At 34.6% G+C, this 16,258-nt stretch overlaps 2 protein-coding genes across 4 annotated transcripts in view; one reads left to right on the forward strand and one right to left on the reverse strand.

The window, feature by feature from the left end:
• The window catches only part of B3GNTL1 (UDP-GlcNAc:betaGal beta-1,3-N-acetylglucosaminyltransferase like 1), a 77,196-nt gene that overhangs the window by 52,273 nt on the left and 8,665 nt on the right, over window positions 1–16,258 (reverse strand). Inside the window, exons 4-5 of one of the 2 annotated variants that reach the window (XM_003768873.4) lie at window positions 14,359–14,423; window positions 1,855–1,920 (exon numbers count right to left, since the gene is read on the reverse strand). In XM_003768873.4, coding sequence (XP_003768921.1) covers window positions 1,855–1,920; window positions 14,359–14,423 — 131 coding nt within the window. The remainder of the gene's footprint in view (window positions 1–1,854; window positions 1,921–14,358; window positions 14,424–16,258) is intronic. The other variant, XM_031968445.1, reaches the window with a different exon arrangement.
• The window catches only part of METRNL (meteorin like, glial cell differentiation regulator), a 97,819-nt gene that overhangs the window by 13,925 nt on the left and 67,636 nt on the right, over window positions 1–16,258 (forward strand). The window lies entirely within an intron of this gene.

The raw sequence follows: 16,258 nt of genomic DNA on the forward strand, positions 1-16,258 counted from the left end.
TGAGAGTTCCCCTTGTCCATCTCACAGTACTCTCTGCTATTATCTCCTTCATCTCTTCCTCAAATGAAGAAACAGTTGTTCCTTGCCAGGTATACTCCTCTAGGTATATAAGTTATTTGATTCCATTCCTTTTTTTTTTTTAAAGAGAAAAGGCCTTTACCATTTACACTATTTTCAATTTCTCCCTCAAAAGAGTTTCACTTTGATTCATCTATTTCCACTAGTTATTATCATATCTAACTCCTCTCTTTTGTGATTAAAGTCCTTGAAAAGGCCTGCATCTGCAACAGATGCTTCCGTTTTCTTCCTTTTCAGTCTCTTAAATCCATCCAATCTAGCTGGGACCAAATTGATCTAGTCTTTATAATGGAGTGATCACTTCTTCCTATGATTTCCTTTACTTCCTCTCCAGTAACCAGTACCTTTCTATTAAAAGAGAAACAAATCCAGGGGACTCACAAGTTGGCAACTCCCTCTACACATGTAGATCAGCAATTGTTCTTTATAGTTTTAGCAAGTTATCTGAGTCAAACAGATTGTGTCAGTGGTGGGATGTGAATCCACATATTTAAGCCAACTCTCTAGCTCTCTATACCATTTTGCTTCACAGTATATAACCTGGATATTCCACCTTTATCAGAGATGCTTGATACAAAGATCATTTCACAAATATCTACTTGACTTCCCACCCCACTCCAGCCTACCTAGCTCATTCCCACTCCAGTCTCTGTGTCCTCTCTTTGCATACGTTGGTGTCCTCATTCATTTGCAATCTGGAATCAGGACAATTAAGAGTCACACTTCCTAAAAGGAAGTCTGTGTCATCTATGAAATCAGGGAAGTCTTAGAGATAACCCTCCAATTTTTTCTGGAATTAATTACCCTAGGATTTGGGGACAGGATTCTATTAAGATTCTGAACTCCCCCACTGAGGCTGAATCATACATGTATAGTAATCTTCCCTTCTCCTGCTAATGGAACAATAAATAAATCAACAGAATTACTGCTTTAAGAAAAGGAGTGTCAAGTGATTTACTGATGAACTCAACACATTTGAACCACATTTGAAAACAGAGACTATCTTAATTTTTGTATTTATATACAATTTCCCAGAATTTGGAACATTGTATGGGGCATTATAGGCTCTTTATAAGTGCCCATTCATTCACCTATCCATTCATCCATCTTATCTTTTGTAATCTCTTCTGTCTCTGGTTAAAACTGAAATCTTCTAAGTGTAAATAATTTCTTGTATTAAATGGGGACTACAGAGAGTAAAGAAATGGTTGTGGAACAGAAAGTGAAATGGTCTCAGCGCTGCAAAAATTGTTCTATCTGATCAAGATTATTTCTAGAAGACAGAATCACATAAATTCTTTAGATCAAATCATTTGATATGAATTTTTTTTAAAGAGGACAATCTCATTGTGATAACATCTTTAAGATAGAAGAAATTATTCTTTAATGTTAAAATTTAACCTAGGTGAATAAAAGTTGTTTTTATAATAATCATACAAAGAATAATTAAAACTATACATGCTATTTACAATCTATTGACAGACTGTTATATATATCATATTTTCTTAGTTTCTTCACCTCTTACTTGGTTTCAAAGAAATTTTTATACCAATTTAAACCAGCAATTGTTATACAGCAACTTAGATTTATAAGTTTACTTGGGGGATTAAAGTAAAGCCAATCTAAATATGTACTTACATTCAATGAAGAAAAATGTTATTAAAGAAATTTTCTTTGCTGATTTATTAACAATTACTGCAAAAAAACCCAATTTTAAAAATCTTAGTAATTACTTTATTAAAAGTTAGCCGTGACATGGAAAAAGGATATACTTACACTATTTGGATGTTGAATGGCAGCTTTGTATTGCAATCTCACCCTTTGAGGCATCATCACATCATCCTAAAATAAACAGCATACTATTAAAAAGATCAACATATTGCACTTATACACACATCTTTATTTGTCCACCAACTCACGAACCTCTCAGACTTGAAGAACTAGTACTGAAAAAAATAAACTTAATTCAAAAAATCTTAGTAATCAGTTCATTAAAAGTTAGTCATGACATGAAAAAAGGATACTTACAAAGTTCAGATGTTGAATGGCAACTTATTACAGCATTGTTTTTTGTTCTATGAAACTTTCATCAACAACAACAAAAAAAATTGTGTTATGAACTCCCAGGGTAATTTAAAAATGCTCCTAACAATACTTTGCCCCCAAAAACTCTGACATGAAATTCATTATTTTTCAGTTATAATAAAATAATATAAAATAAATGCACAATTATAATAAAATATAAAATTTTATTCCATATGGTTATAAATATAAGATCATAAAACTGATAAAATAATTATGAACATGTTATGTGGAACATTCTGCAACAATTTTCAAAAGAAATCTAATACATGTACTTGACCGCATGCTGGGCTCAAATGCTGAACCCTTTCGGCAGATTGATAACAATTTGATGACAGATTGAGAAAATTCAAGAACACACTAAACTTAAATCACAAATGGTCAAAGAATTATGTAATCCACCGTACAAACACTAAAATTGTGGCACACATGATCATGAGGGTTTCAAACTGCTATAGAAACAAATCTATAACACTCCAAATATTCCCTCTCTCTCTCCCCTCTTTCCCTCTCTCCCTCTCCCCCTCTGATATTTCTTAGACTTCATTTTGTGAGCTGGAGTCGATTTTGTAACTCTGACTGAAACTTATTAACTGATTTGCTGAATTCCTGCTTCCTTCTCCTCCCTACACTACATCTCAGCCTTCCCCAATACTGTATTCTGATAGACTATCCTTAATCTGTTTCTTGGCATAAAGATGACCAGGATAAGAACATTGGATATGCCTGTGCTTGCCCTGCACTGGGTAACAGGCTCATTACTTAGGACTCTAAAGAGGGATAGATCAATATCCTAAAGATCCCTATAAAAAGGAAACGCCAATCCCTAGTCAGCAGAGCAACCACTCTTATTTCCTATACAGTGTGACTGTTCTCCTACCTTTAATTTTAATATATTGTTTTCCCCCATTAAATTATGAGTTCCTCATCTGTACCCAGAGGAGGACTCTGGGGAATGAGTATGGATTACAACATAGTATTTTCACTCTTTTTGATGCTGTTTGCTTGCATTTTGTCTTTCTCATTTCCCCCCCATTTTTGATTGGATTTTTCTTGTGCTACATGATAAATATGGAAATATGTATAGAAGAATTGAACGTTTAACATATATTAGATTATTTGCCATCTAGGGATAGATTATGAGCACCTTGAGAAACAGAGATTGCATTTTGCCTTTTTTTGGATTCTAGCACTTAACACAATTTAACACATAGTAGGCACTTAATCAATGTTTAATGACTAACATCAGACTGGTGGAGACAACCTCAAAGCCTTCAGAATAACAATGCTCCTGGGGAGATGAAACCTGGCAAGTCTCCTGCAGTGGTACAGCCGGAAACAAACTTCTAATCATCAAAGTCCTTGGTGTTGTCAAATGATTCAACATCAGAAAATGATGATTTTTTATCAGCAGAAATAATATTAAAAAAGAGGCATTAATATCTATTGGGCAGTTTGGTGGCACAGAAGAAAGAGTATCAGGCCTGGTGTCAGGAAAACCAGACTTCCCTTCTGCTCTCAGACATTTACCAGCTGTGTGACACCGAGTAAGTCCCTTAACTTGTCTGCTTCAGTTTCCCAAAACCTAAAATGGATATAATAATAGCACCTGCTTTACAGGGCTATTGTGAGAATCAAATAAAATAGTATTTATATTTGTAAATACATAATTACTTTGTATATACAGTAGTCACTTAATAAATTCTTGTTCCCCATCTTTCCCTTTTTTTTTAACAAATATTTTTTAATTTTGCAATACCTGATAACCAAATATTCTATGAAATGACATTAACTTTTGAGTATATGATAAAATCTATTATACCAACTCTATTCTTTACCTCTCCAAAGTACACTTGTGTACCAACCTTACATTTATCTGCAACTTTCTTATTTCTTCAGGTTTTGTTTATCCTACAAATGTCAAGATTTTCAGTTCCCCCATCAACGTACATTAAATGATCATTAGAAAAGGAACTCACATTCAGAATATTCATAGTCAAATATCTAAAAACTGTATAACTAATTCTTAGCTTGTGTGATGATCAACTAAGATAGATTTAGTTCTTCTCACTGGTTCAGTGATCCAAAACAATCCCAATAAACTTTGAATGAAATGCCATCCATATCCAGAGACAGAACTAGGGAGACTGACAATCAACACATGCTATGTTCACTTTTTTCTTCCTTTTTTTTTTTTTTTCTCATGATTTTCCCTTTTGTTCTGATTTTTCTCTCTCAACATGATTCTTATGGAAATATGTAAAAAAATTAATGTATAGGTATAATCAAAAATGTTGTTTTACATGTAACTGAGGAAAATAAAAATAAAAAATAAATGAAAAAAATTAATTTTTAACACCTTCTATTCCCTCGTCCATCACTTTCAATATCACAGAAATTGTCTCAGTAACCACACTTGCCAGTTTTTGTTGTTGTTGTTGTTCAGGATCAGAAGAGATAATTCATCTGGACCAGGTGTCTTGATTATTCATGAAGGACAGTTAACTTTATTATCTCCTTACTTATCTCAGGGATCAATTCCCAATTATTCTTGTTTGTTGTAATTTCCAGTGTAAAAGTCATTCTTTGCAGATAAGATATACAAAATAAGTCAGCAACTCTATCTTTTCTCAGTTCTCAATTATTCTACCTATTCCAAAAAAAGGTCCCACTCTTTCTTTGGTCCTCCTTTTTCACTTGACCTAGCTTTATTTTTTCCCCCTTGTGGGAATTGGAGTTAAGTGATTTGCCCAGGGTCACACAGCTAGGAAGTTTTAAGTGTCTTGAGGCCACATTTGAACTCAGATCCTCCTGACTTTAGGGCTGGTGATCTATCCACTACACCATCTAGCTGCCCCCACTTCATATAGCTTTTAAAAATCTCCTTTTTGTTGTCATCCTTAGAATTCCTCACCTACTTTAGTACACTGAGTTTTAGCAATCCTGATTACTACCATGCCATGCTCTTATATAAAATTTTCTATTCCACAGCATTGCCGCACATTATCTATACATTTCTTTTATTTTTTTTTCATTTTAGCTTTTTATTGACAAGACATATGCATGGGTAAGTTTTCAGCATTGATCCTTGCAAAACCTTCTGTTCCAACTTTTCTGCTCCTTCTCCCCCCCCTCCCCTAGATGGCAAGTTGACCAATACATGTTAAATATGTTAAAGTATATGTTAAATACAATATATGTATACCTATTTATACAGTTATCTTGCTGAACAAGAAAAATCAGATTTAGAAATAAGGTAAAAATAACCTGAGAAGGAAAACAAAAATGTAAGTAGACAAAAACAGAAGAAGTAAAAATGCTATGTTGTGGTCCACACTCATATGCTCGAAAGAGCATAGTTCTTTTGCTGGGTGTAACTGTTCTCTTCATTACTGAATAACTGGAACTGATTTGATTCATCTCATTTTTTAAGAGAGCCACAACCATTTGAACTGATCATCATATAGTATTATTGTTGAAGTGTATAAATGATTTCCTGGTTCTGCTCATTTCACTTAGCATCAGTTCATGTAAGTCTCTCCAAGCCTCTCTGTATTCATCCTGCTGGTCATTTCTTAGAGAACAATAATATTCCATAACATTCATATATCACAATTTACCCAACCATTCTCCAAATGATGGGCATCCCCTTCAATTTCCAGTTTCTAGTTCCTACAAAAAGGGCTGCCACAAACATTTTTGCACATACAGGTCCCTTTCCCTTCTTTAAGATTTGTTTGGGATATAAGCTATAACACTGCTGGATCAAAGGTTATGCACACTTTGATAACTTTTTGAGCATAGTTCAAAATTGCTCTCCAGAATGGCTGGATGTATTCACAATTCCACCAACAATGTATCAGTGTCCCAGTTTTCCCACATGCCCTCCAATATTCATCATTATCTTTTCCTGTCATCCTAGCCAATCTGAGAGGTGTGTAGTAGTATCTCAGAGTTGTCTTCATCTGCATTTCTCTGATCAATAATGATTTGGATCATCTTTTCAAAGAGCTAGAAATAGTTTCAATTTCTTCATCTGAAAATTGTTCATATCCTTTGACCATTTATCAATTGGAGAATCAAATGGAGATTACTTGTAAAATAGAGTCAATTTTCTATATATTTTGGAAATAAGGCCTTTATCAGAATCTTTGACTGTATAAATGTTTTCCCAGTTTATTGCTTCCCTGCTAATCTTATCTGCATTAGTTTTGTTTGCACAAAATCTTTTTAACTTGATATGATCAAAATTTTCTATTTTGTGATCAATAATGATCTCGTTATTCTTTGGTCACAAATTCCTTCCTCCACAGGTCTGAGAGGTAAACTATCCTATGTTCTTCTAATTTATTTATCATTTCGATCTTCATGCCTAGATCATAAACCTATTTTGACCTTATCTTGGTATATAGTGTTAAGTGTGGGTCAATGCCTAGTTTTGGCCATATTAATTTCCAATTTTCCCAGCAGTTTTTGCCAAACAGTGAATTCTTATTCCAAAAGCTGGGGTCTTTGGGTTCATCAAACACTAGATTATTATAGTTATTGATTATTTTGTCTTGTGAACTATTCCAATGATCAACTAAGTCTATTTCTTAGCCAATACTAAATGGTTTTGGTGACTACTGCTTTATAATATAGTTTTAGATCAGGTACCTTTAGATCAGGCCACCTTCATCAAAAAGGTGATGATTTTTTTTTTAGTTCCCTTGAAAGTCTTGACCTTTTGTTCCTCCAGATGAAGTTTGTTATTTTTTCTAGGTCATTAAAATAATGTTTTGGAAGTCTGGTTGGTAAAGCACTAAATAGATTAGATTAGGTAGAATTATCATCTTTATTATATTAGCTTAACCTATCCGAGAGCACTTAATATTTTTCCAATTGTTTAGATCTGACTTTATTTGTGTGGAAAGTGTTTTGTAGTTTTGCTCATATAATTCCTGACTTTTCCTTGGCAGATAGATTCCCAAATATTTTATACTATCAGCAATTATTTTAAATGGAATTTCTCTTTGTATCTCTAGCTGATGGATTTTGTTAGTGATGTATAAGAATGCTGATGATTTATGTGGATTTATTTTGTATCCTGCAATTTTGCTAAAGTTGTGGATTATTTCTAATACTTTTTAGCAGAATCCCTGGGATTCTCTAAGTATACCATCATATCATCTGCAAAGAGTGATAATCATTACCTACTCTAATTTCTTTCATCTCTTTTTCATCTCTTATTGCCAAAGCTAGCATTTCTAATACACTATTGGATAGTAATGGTGATAATGGGCAACCTTATTGCACTCCTGATCTTACTGGGAATGGTTCCAGTTTATCCCCATTACCTATGATGCTTACTGACAGTTTTAAATAGATGCTACTGGCTATTTTAAGGAAAAGTCCATTTATTCCTATACTCAAGCGTTTTTAATAAGGAATGGATGTTGGATTTTATCAAATGCTTTTTCTACACTTATTAACATGATCATATGGTTTTTGTTAACTTGGTTATTGATATAGTCAAATTATGCTAATAGTTTTCCTAATATTGAATCAGCCCTGCATTCCTAGTATAAATCCTACTTGGTCATGGTGTTTTATCCTGGGAATGATTTTCAGTAATCTTTTTGCTAATATTTTATTTAAGATTTTTACATCAATATTCATTAGGAAGATTGGTCTCTAGTTTTCTTTCTCTGTTTTCATCCTATCTGGTTTAAATATCAGTACCATGTCTGTCATAAAAGGAATTTGGTAGGAATCCTTCATTCCCTATTTTTTCACATAGTTCATATAGCATTGGAGTTAATTGTTCTTTAAATATTTGGTAGAATTCACATGTAAATCCATCTAGTCCTGGGGATTTTTTCTTAGGGAGTTGATTAATAACTTGTTCTATTTCTTTTTCTAAGATGGGCCTATTTAAGCAATTTACTTCTGCCTCTATTAATCTGGAAAGCCTATATTTTTAAGGTATTCATCCATTTCACTTAGGTTATCAAATTTATTAGCATAAATTTGTGCAAAGTAACTCCTAATTATTGCTCTAATTTTCTCTTTATTAGTGGAGAGTTCTGCCTTTTCATTTTTAAGACTAACAATTTGATTTTCCTCTTTCCATTTTCTAATCTCTATCAATGGTTTATCTATTTTGTTGCTTTTTTCATAGAACCAACTTTTAGTTTTATTAATTAATTCAATAGTTTTTTTTTTTACTTTCAATGTTAGTAATTTCTCCTTTTATTTTTAGAATTTCAAGTTTAGTATTTGATTGAGGGGTTTTAATTTGTTGTTTTTCTAGCTTTTTAAGTTGTAACCCCAATTCATTGATCTTTTCTTTCTCTATTTTATGCAAGTAAGTCTCTAGAGATATAAAATTTCCCCTTATTACCGCTTTGGCTGCATCCCACAAATTTTGGTATGATGTCTCATTATTGTCATTCTCTTGGGTGAAATTATTAATTGTGTCTATGATTTGCTGTTTTATCCATTCATTCTTTAGGATGAAATTATTTAGTTTCCAATTACTTTTTGGTCTATTTTCCCCTGGCTTTTTGTTGAATGTAATCTTTATTGCATCGTGATCTGAAAAGAATGCATTCACTATTTCTGCTTTTCTGCATTTAATTTTGAGATCTTTATGTCCTAATATACGGTCAATTTTTGTATAGGTTCCATGAACTGCTGAGAAGAAAGTGTACTCTTTTCTTTTTCCATTCAGTTTTCTCCAAAGATCTATTATATCTAACTTTTCTAATATTCTATTTACCTCTTTAACTTCTTTCTTATTTGTTTTGAGGTTTATCTAATTCTGAGAGTGCAAGGTTGAGATCTCCCACTCCTATAGTTTTGCTGTCTATTTCTTCTTGCAGCTCTCTTAACTTCTCCTTTAGGAATTTAGATGCTATGCCACTTGGTGCATATATGTTTAATATTGATATTGCTTCATTATCTATGGATATCTAAGAGATTCATTATCTTTAGCAAGATATAGTTTCCTTCCTTATCTCTTTTAATTAGGTCAATTTTTGCTTTTGCTTGATCTGAGATAAGGGTGGCTACTCCTACTTTTTTTACTTCACCCGAAGCATAATAAGATTCTGCTCCAGGCTTTTACCTTTACTCTGTATGTATCACACTGCTTTAAATGTGTTTCCTGTAAACAACATATTGTAGGATTCTGGCTTTTGATCCAGTCTGCTACCTGCCTCTGCTTTATGGGAGAGTTCATCCCATTCACATTTACAATTAAAACTACTAATTCTGTATTTCCTGCCATCTTATTATCCTCAGATTATACTTTTCTCTTTCCTTTCCCCCTTACCCCCCTCCCCAGTATTAAACTTATGACCACCACTTGCCTCACACAGCACTCCCTCTTTAGAATCCCTCCCTCCCCCTTTCTTATATCTTTCCCTTACTATTTATGTATTCCCTTCTATTTAGCCTGCCCCTTTACTTTTCCCTTTTCCTCTCCCACTTTTCAATGAAGAGAGATAAGTTTCTCTGTAAACCAAATATATCTAATATTTTCTCTTTGAGCCAAATCTGATAAGAGTGAGATTCACACAATGTTCCTTCCCCTCCCTTAATTCCCTCAGATATGATAAGTTTCCTTTGCCTCTTTGTGAGATGTAATTTCCCTCTTTTTACCTCCACTTTTCCCTTTTTCTTTTTTCTTCTTCTTTTTTTTAAATAATTATAACTTTTTATTGAGAGAACCCATACCTGGATAATTTTTTACATTATCCCTTGCCCTCACTTCTGTTCTGACTTTTCCCCTCCCTCCCTCTACCCCCTCTCCCAGATGACAAGCAGTCCTATACACTTTTCCCTTTTTCTGATACAATCCCCTTTCCACTTCTAATTCCTTTTTTTATAACAGTAAAATCAAATTATACATGCATTCTCTATGTATGTCCATAACAGAAATACTGTTCTCAAGAGTTTTTACCTTTTTATGCTTCTCTTGAGTCCTATATTTGGAGGTCAAATTTTTTGTTTTAGCTCTGGTTTTTTCATTAAAAACAAATGGAATTCACCTGTTTCACTGAATGTCCATCTTCTTCCCTGGAAGAAAATGCTCAGCTTAGTTGGGTAGTTTATTCTTGGCTGCATTCCAAGTTTCTCTGCCTTTTGGAATATCAGATTCCAGGCCCTTTGATCCTTTAATGTGGAAGCTGCTAGGTCCTGAGTGATCCTTATTGTGACTCCTTGGTATTTGAATTGTTTTTTTTTTCTTTTTCTGGCTGCTTGTATTTTTTTCTTTAGTCTGATAGTTCTGAAATTTAGCCACCTTGGTGTTTTAATTTTGGGGTCTCTTTCAGAAGGTGTTCGATGAATTCTTTCAATGGCTATTTTACCCATCTGGGCAGTTCTTTTTGATGATTTTCTGAAAAATAGTGTCTAGGTTCTTTTTTTAATCATGATTTTTAGGGAGTCCAATAATCCTTAGATTATCTCTCCTAAATCTAATTTCTAGGTCTGTTGTTTTTCCAAGTAGATATTTAACATTTTTTTTTCTATTTTAAAATTTTTTTGGTTTTGCTTGACTGATTCTTGATGTCTCATCAAATCATTCATTTCCATTTGTTCAGTTCTGATTTTTAGTGAGTTATTTTCTTCATTTACTTTTTTAACTTCTTTTTGTAAATGTCCAATTGAGTTTTTAAATGAGTTGTTTTGTTCTGTGGAATTTTTTTCCATTTCACAATTTTTTTTAAAGGAGTTAATTTCTTTTTCCAATTCACAAATCCTGCTTTCCTGGGAATTCTTTATCTTTTCCAATTCACAAATTCTGTTTCCCTGGGAGTTCTTTACCTTTTCCACTTCACATTTCAGGGAATTGTTTTCTTTTTCAAATCTTTCTTTTAATGAGTTATATGCCTTTTCCATACTCTCTTACAGAGCTTCCCTTTCTTTTTCCCATTTTTCTTCTAGCTCTTTTTTAAGATCCTTTTAAATTTCTTCTAGGAGAGCCTTGTGTGGTGGGGATTGGGTTATATCCCCCATTGGGGTTTTATGTGGAGAGTAGCTGCTATTAGTTTCCTCAGGGTTGGAAATCTGTCCTCTTTCAGTATAGAAGCTATCTATAGTTAGAGCTCACTTTGCTTTTTTACTCATTTTTTTAAAAAAATCCCTGGGTTCTGCCTTTAGGGCAAGGAAGTTCCAAGCTTCCTCTACAGAACAGGGATGGACAGCGACTGTCCTGCAAACAGGCTGTGAACAGTCTGCAAAGAGTGGCCGCACTGTGATTGTGCTGAGTCACTCCCAGTGCTGGGTGGGTGTGTCCAGGTCCTGTGAAACTCTGGTGTTTTGGGGTACACTCTACCTTTTGCATTTGTGTAACTTCTCTGCTGATCTACTGCTTTGCAACCAAAGTAGAACAGCCAACACTGTGGCAGAGTTCTCCCTGCAAATTCTCCACCCGCAGAGACTGCACCTTGACCTGGGTTTGCTCAGTGTGTGTTGGCCTCCGTGTTCTGCTTCCCTGCCTGCACTGGCCTCCTCTTGCCTGATCAAAACAGACCTTTTCTGGCGATCTTCCAAATTATCTTCTGCTGGTAATTTGTTGTACTCCCAATATTCATGGATTCTACCAGTCAAACACTATTTCAGAGGCTGAATTTTGTAATCAGTATTGAGGGTAGTAGGGCAGCTCAGAATGAAGTGCGTGTCCTCTCCACCATCTTGCCTCCGCCCCTATATATTTCTTTTGAAAAATAAATTGGTTTTTATGTTTCCTCTGCATCCACATCAATTTCTTCAGCCAAAATTCCGTTTTTCCTGCTCAACAGAATGGTTTTCAATCAGTCTATAAACTTATTCATTGTCAGGCACCTGGTAGCTTAGTGCTAGGGATATACATTTTCACAAAGACAGTCCCTGTCCTCAAGGAACTTACTCTGGGATGGGAGAAAAGATACAAAAGAAAATTAAAAATCAAGAGGAAATGAGCATGAAAAAGGGAGAAGGATGACTTAGATGAATGATGGAGTCTGAAGGAATGCAGCTAGGTAGAAAATGAAGAGATGGCTAGTGTGAGAGCTCTTTTTAAATGGAGGCTTTGTGAGAAGCTCTTACTTTGTATTCTAATTCTTCAATGAAAGGGGCAAAGAACAATGAGGATTATTGATGAAATGTAAGTTCCAAGGCTGATGTAACCTCACAGAATGGTGCTTTTCTTAATGAAGAAATTACTGGGGCATGATAGAGTCCAAAAGAGTGAAGTCAAGTACATATCCATTACTCCTGGGATGATTCGTCTAGAATCATTTTAATCCTATTTTTTTCTCCAAACATTATGAAATCCGCTTTCCTAAAATCTTCTGATTCTTTCTCACCTTTCTGCAGCATTTGACACTGCTTATCACCCTCTTCTCTCTAGGTTTTCATAACTGTTCTGTCCTGGTTCTCCTCCTACCTATCTGACCATTGATTCTTTGCTCAATCTTTATCCAAGTTATGTGTGTCCTACAGGTATTTATGCTTGTTCTGGTTTTCTTCTCCCTCTGTACTTTCACTTGATTTCCTCAGTTTCCATAGATTCAATATTCACTCTGTGCTAATGGTTTTCAAATCTACCTACTTAACTCTAACCTCTCTGCTGACTCGTTCTAATTTTTCTATTAACTGTTGAAGGTATTGATAAGGTTAGTGGCAATTAGAATTGTGGAAATCCCCTTTTGGTTGGAGGCACAGGTTCTTCATTTAAGAATTCATGAACACAAAATATTAATGGCAAAAATGGAAATTTATTGTTGGATAGGAAGCCAGTTTTACTAAGAGACTGACTTCTTTAGTGGAAAAGTCCTATTAGGGAAATGGAGACTGGCACTTAGAAGAGAATGTCTTCTCAGCAGGCAGGGTCTTACTTTGGACATTCTGCAAAGAATGAGTTCAGAAAATGTCCTTTGAAAAGGAATCTTGAGATTCGGGCTTCAGGTTGAAAAGAAAGCCACAGAGCTCAGGTTTAGATACTTATTAATATCCAGCCCAGATCTCCAACTGGAATTTTCTGAAAGGGTCTGGCATCCCCAAAAGTTCAATGGGGTGCTTTTTGACCAATTTGACTAATTGAATAAAGACAATTAACTTGTCTGGGGAGATATGCCTTCCCAGGAGGGCCTGAGGCTACAAGATCAAAGGGGAACACAGTTTTAGAGTGTTAATTTAAAAAGGAACACAATTTTACTATCCCCATCAGTACCACCATTCTTTCAGACACCCAGACTCCCAGAGTAGGTGTCATCCTCAAATCCTCACTCTGTCTCACCACTCCACCTCTCCCCAAACCATTGACAAAGCCTACCAATTTTATCTTCATATTACCTCTCAAATATTCTCCCTTCTCTCTTTTGACACTGCCCCAGTCTTGTGCAACCCCTCATCACTTCACTCCTGCACTAATGAAACAGCCTGCTGATTGGTCTCCCTGCACAAGTTTCTTCCTATTCTAGTTCATCCTCCACTCAGCTATCAAAGTATTAAATCCCAGATTTAACCACACAACTACTCAATAAACTTCAGAGGCACTCTATTATCTTCAAACATAAAATTATCTGTTTAGCTTTGAAAATCTTGTTCCCACCCTACCAACTTTTCAAGTTTCTTACATCTTATACCTTTCCCTGCTACATCTGCTACACAGTGACACTAACATTCTGATTGTTCCTCATATAAGACACTTCATCTGCCAACTCTGGGCATTTTTACTGGTTGTCCCACATGGCTGGAATACTCTCTCCCCTCATCTTCTCCTTCCTTGGAGTTCCACCTAAAATCCTTTTCAGTACAAAAAGTCTTTCCAGATAGCCCATTATGCTAGTGTCTTTCCCTCTGCTGATTATTTCTAAAGCATTCTAAATATATCTTATTTGTATGTAGTTGTTTGCATATCATGTCCCCCATTAGACTAAGGATCTTAAGAGCAAGGGGTGGCATTTGTTTTTCTTTGTTTATCCAGAGCTTAATAGGCACTTTAAAAAATATTTACCAATTGCCTTCAATGAAATATCAATTCTTTTTCTTTAATAATAAATAAATTATTTGGGAGTGAACTGGGGATGAAGAACTGTAGAAAGAATGCATTTTGTAGAAGGCATTGCTCAAATGTTTCTTTGACCAATGTCTTGCATTTTGATAAGGCATTTGACTAATTAACTAAAATAAATAAATGATTAATTCACAAAATAAAAGCTTACTCACCGAATCCAAAAAACAAAGGTAAGAGCCTGAACTTTGTGCTATTGCTTGATTTTTAGAAAATCCAACTGTTGAAGAAAAGATAAATACTTCTTATTATTAGATTTCCACTGCTATTTGCTTTCAAAAAGCAAATATGTCATATAGAGAATGTTAAATTAATACATCTGGTTGAAAATGGGAGGGGAATAGAAGGGAGAAAAATAAAAAGGGAAAAGAAATAATGGGTTTTCTTCTGATCGGTTCCTCCAAAAACCTCTATTTTAAGGAAAATGTCCAGACTAGGCATGTCTTCATTGTTCTCCAAGTTCTGTTCCCAGCTCTCCAAACTTTCTCTATCAAGCCAATATACCCCTTTTACTTTTCAGCCTCCTTTTAGGTTTTATCTTTCCCACTCCAACCCATTAAAATGTAACTTTCTTGAGGATCAGGACTGTGTTTTTGCTTCTACTTGTAAGCTTAACACAGCACAATGCCTGCCACATAGTAATCGCTTAAAAATATTTTTTAACTTCCTTTCCCATTAATAGAATGTGCATTTCTATAAGTTTTAAATTTGTCCAAATAATATCTTGTAAATTAAGATGACATAAGAAAAAATTACCAGATGAAATCAAATACAATTCATTCTCTCATTTAACAAAAATTATTGAGTATTTATTATGTATATAGCACTATGTGAGGCACTACTGGACATACCAAGAAGCATTAAAAAAAAAAAAAAGACCCTGACCTGAGGTCAGGGACCTCAAGGAAGTTAAAACTTACTTGCAAAGTAAAAAGAAATTCTTAGGAAAGTTAAACAAAAACAAGGCAGCAAGTGATTAAGTATCAAATGTAGTATGGATTAATAATGCTACATGAATTCATAAGCAAAAATAACTGAGACAGAATAGCAGTAATAATAATTGCTACCATTTATAGGTTCTCTAAACTTTGCAAAGTGTTCTCACATATGCAATCTCATTTGATCTACGCAAGAATCCTGGGAAATAAATGTTATTATCCTATTTTTACTTATGAGGAAACTGAGGCTGGGAAAGATTAAGTAATTTGCCCAGGGTCATGCATCTAGTAAGGGGAGGAAAAGGAGGAGGGAGGGAGAGGGAGAGGGAGAGGGGGAGAGAGAGAGAGAGAGAGAGAGAGAGAGAGAACAGACTAATCTGGCTGGAGTAATGGAAGATAAAATCTGAGAAGTAGGTTGAGGACCAATTGTCAAATGTCTTGAATACTTGCCAGAACTTTTATTTCTATGTTATGGAGTGTCATTACATATTTTTATGTAAAGAAATGACATCAATCAATTAAACTGCTGAAAACATAAAAATAATAAAAAGGAACAATCCCTGCTCTTAAGTAGGTTATGTTTTAACCATGGGAAACAACACAAATGAAAATTTCCCCTTCACCCTCTCTTCTAACTAGGGCACCTATCAAGCTACATGTCCACTGGCTTAGTCTTTATTCCTTTCAATGAGATAGTGGAAAATCTGGTCTAATCATTTACCTTACCACTGTCCCATCTGGTCTTCCAGATTTTATTATTTGCCCTCTATCTATATGCAGATAGTTGGTACTATCACTGCACCTTCAGGTTTTTGGGCTTTTCCATCTGTCTTGCCACTGAACTTTCTTTTTAAATGTCATCCTCCCAAATAAATTGTAAACTGTTTGTATCCCCAGTACTCAGTGCAGTGCTTGGCACACACTAAGAAATAAATGCTTTTTCATTTCCCATTCATTTATTTATAATAATAGCTTTGTATATAGCACAAAAATTATTTTGTATCCTTGTCTAGATTCTTGATATAGTGATCTAAATTCACCATAGCTGAATTAGCAGATGATTAGAATTGAATACACTAAAAGCTTGATACCATCTTCCTACTGTAGAATTAATAGT

The sequence above is a fragment of the Sarcophilus harrisii genome, chromosome 4 (genome assembly GCF_902635505.1).
Source record: "Sarcophilus harrisii chromosome 4, mSarHar1.11, whole genome shotgun sequence".
Taxonomy (NCBI): domain Eukaryota; kingdom Metazoa; phylum Chordata; class Mammalia; order Dasyuromorphia; family Dasyuridae; genus Sarcophilus; species Sarcophilus harrisii.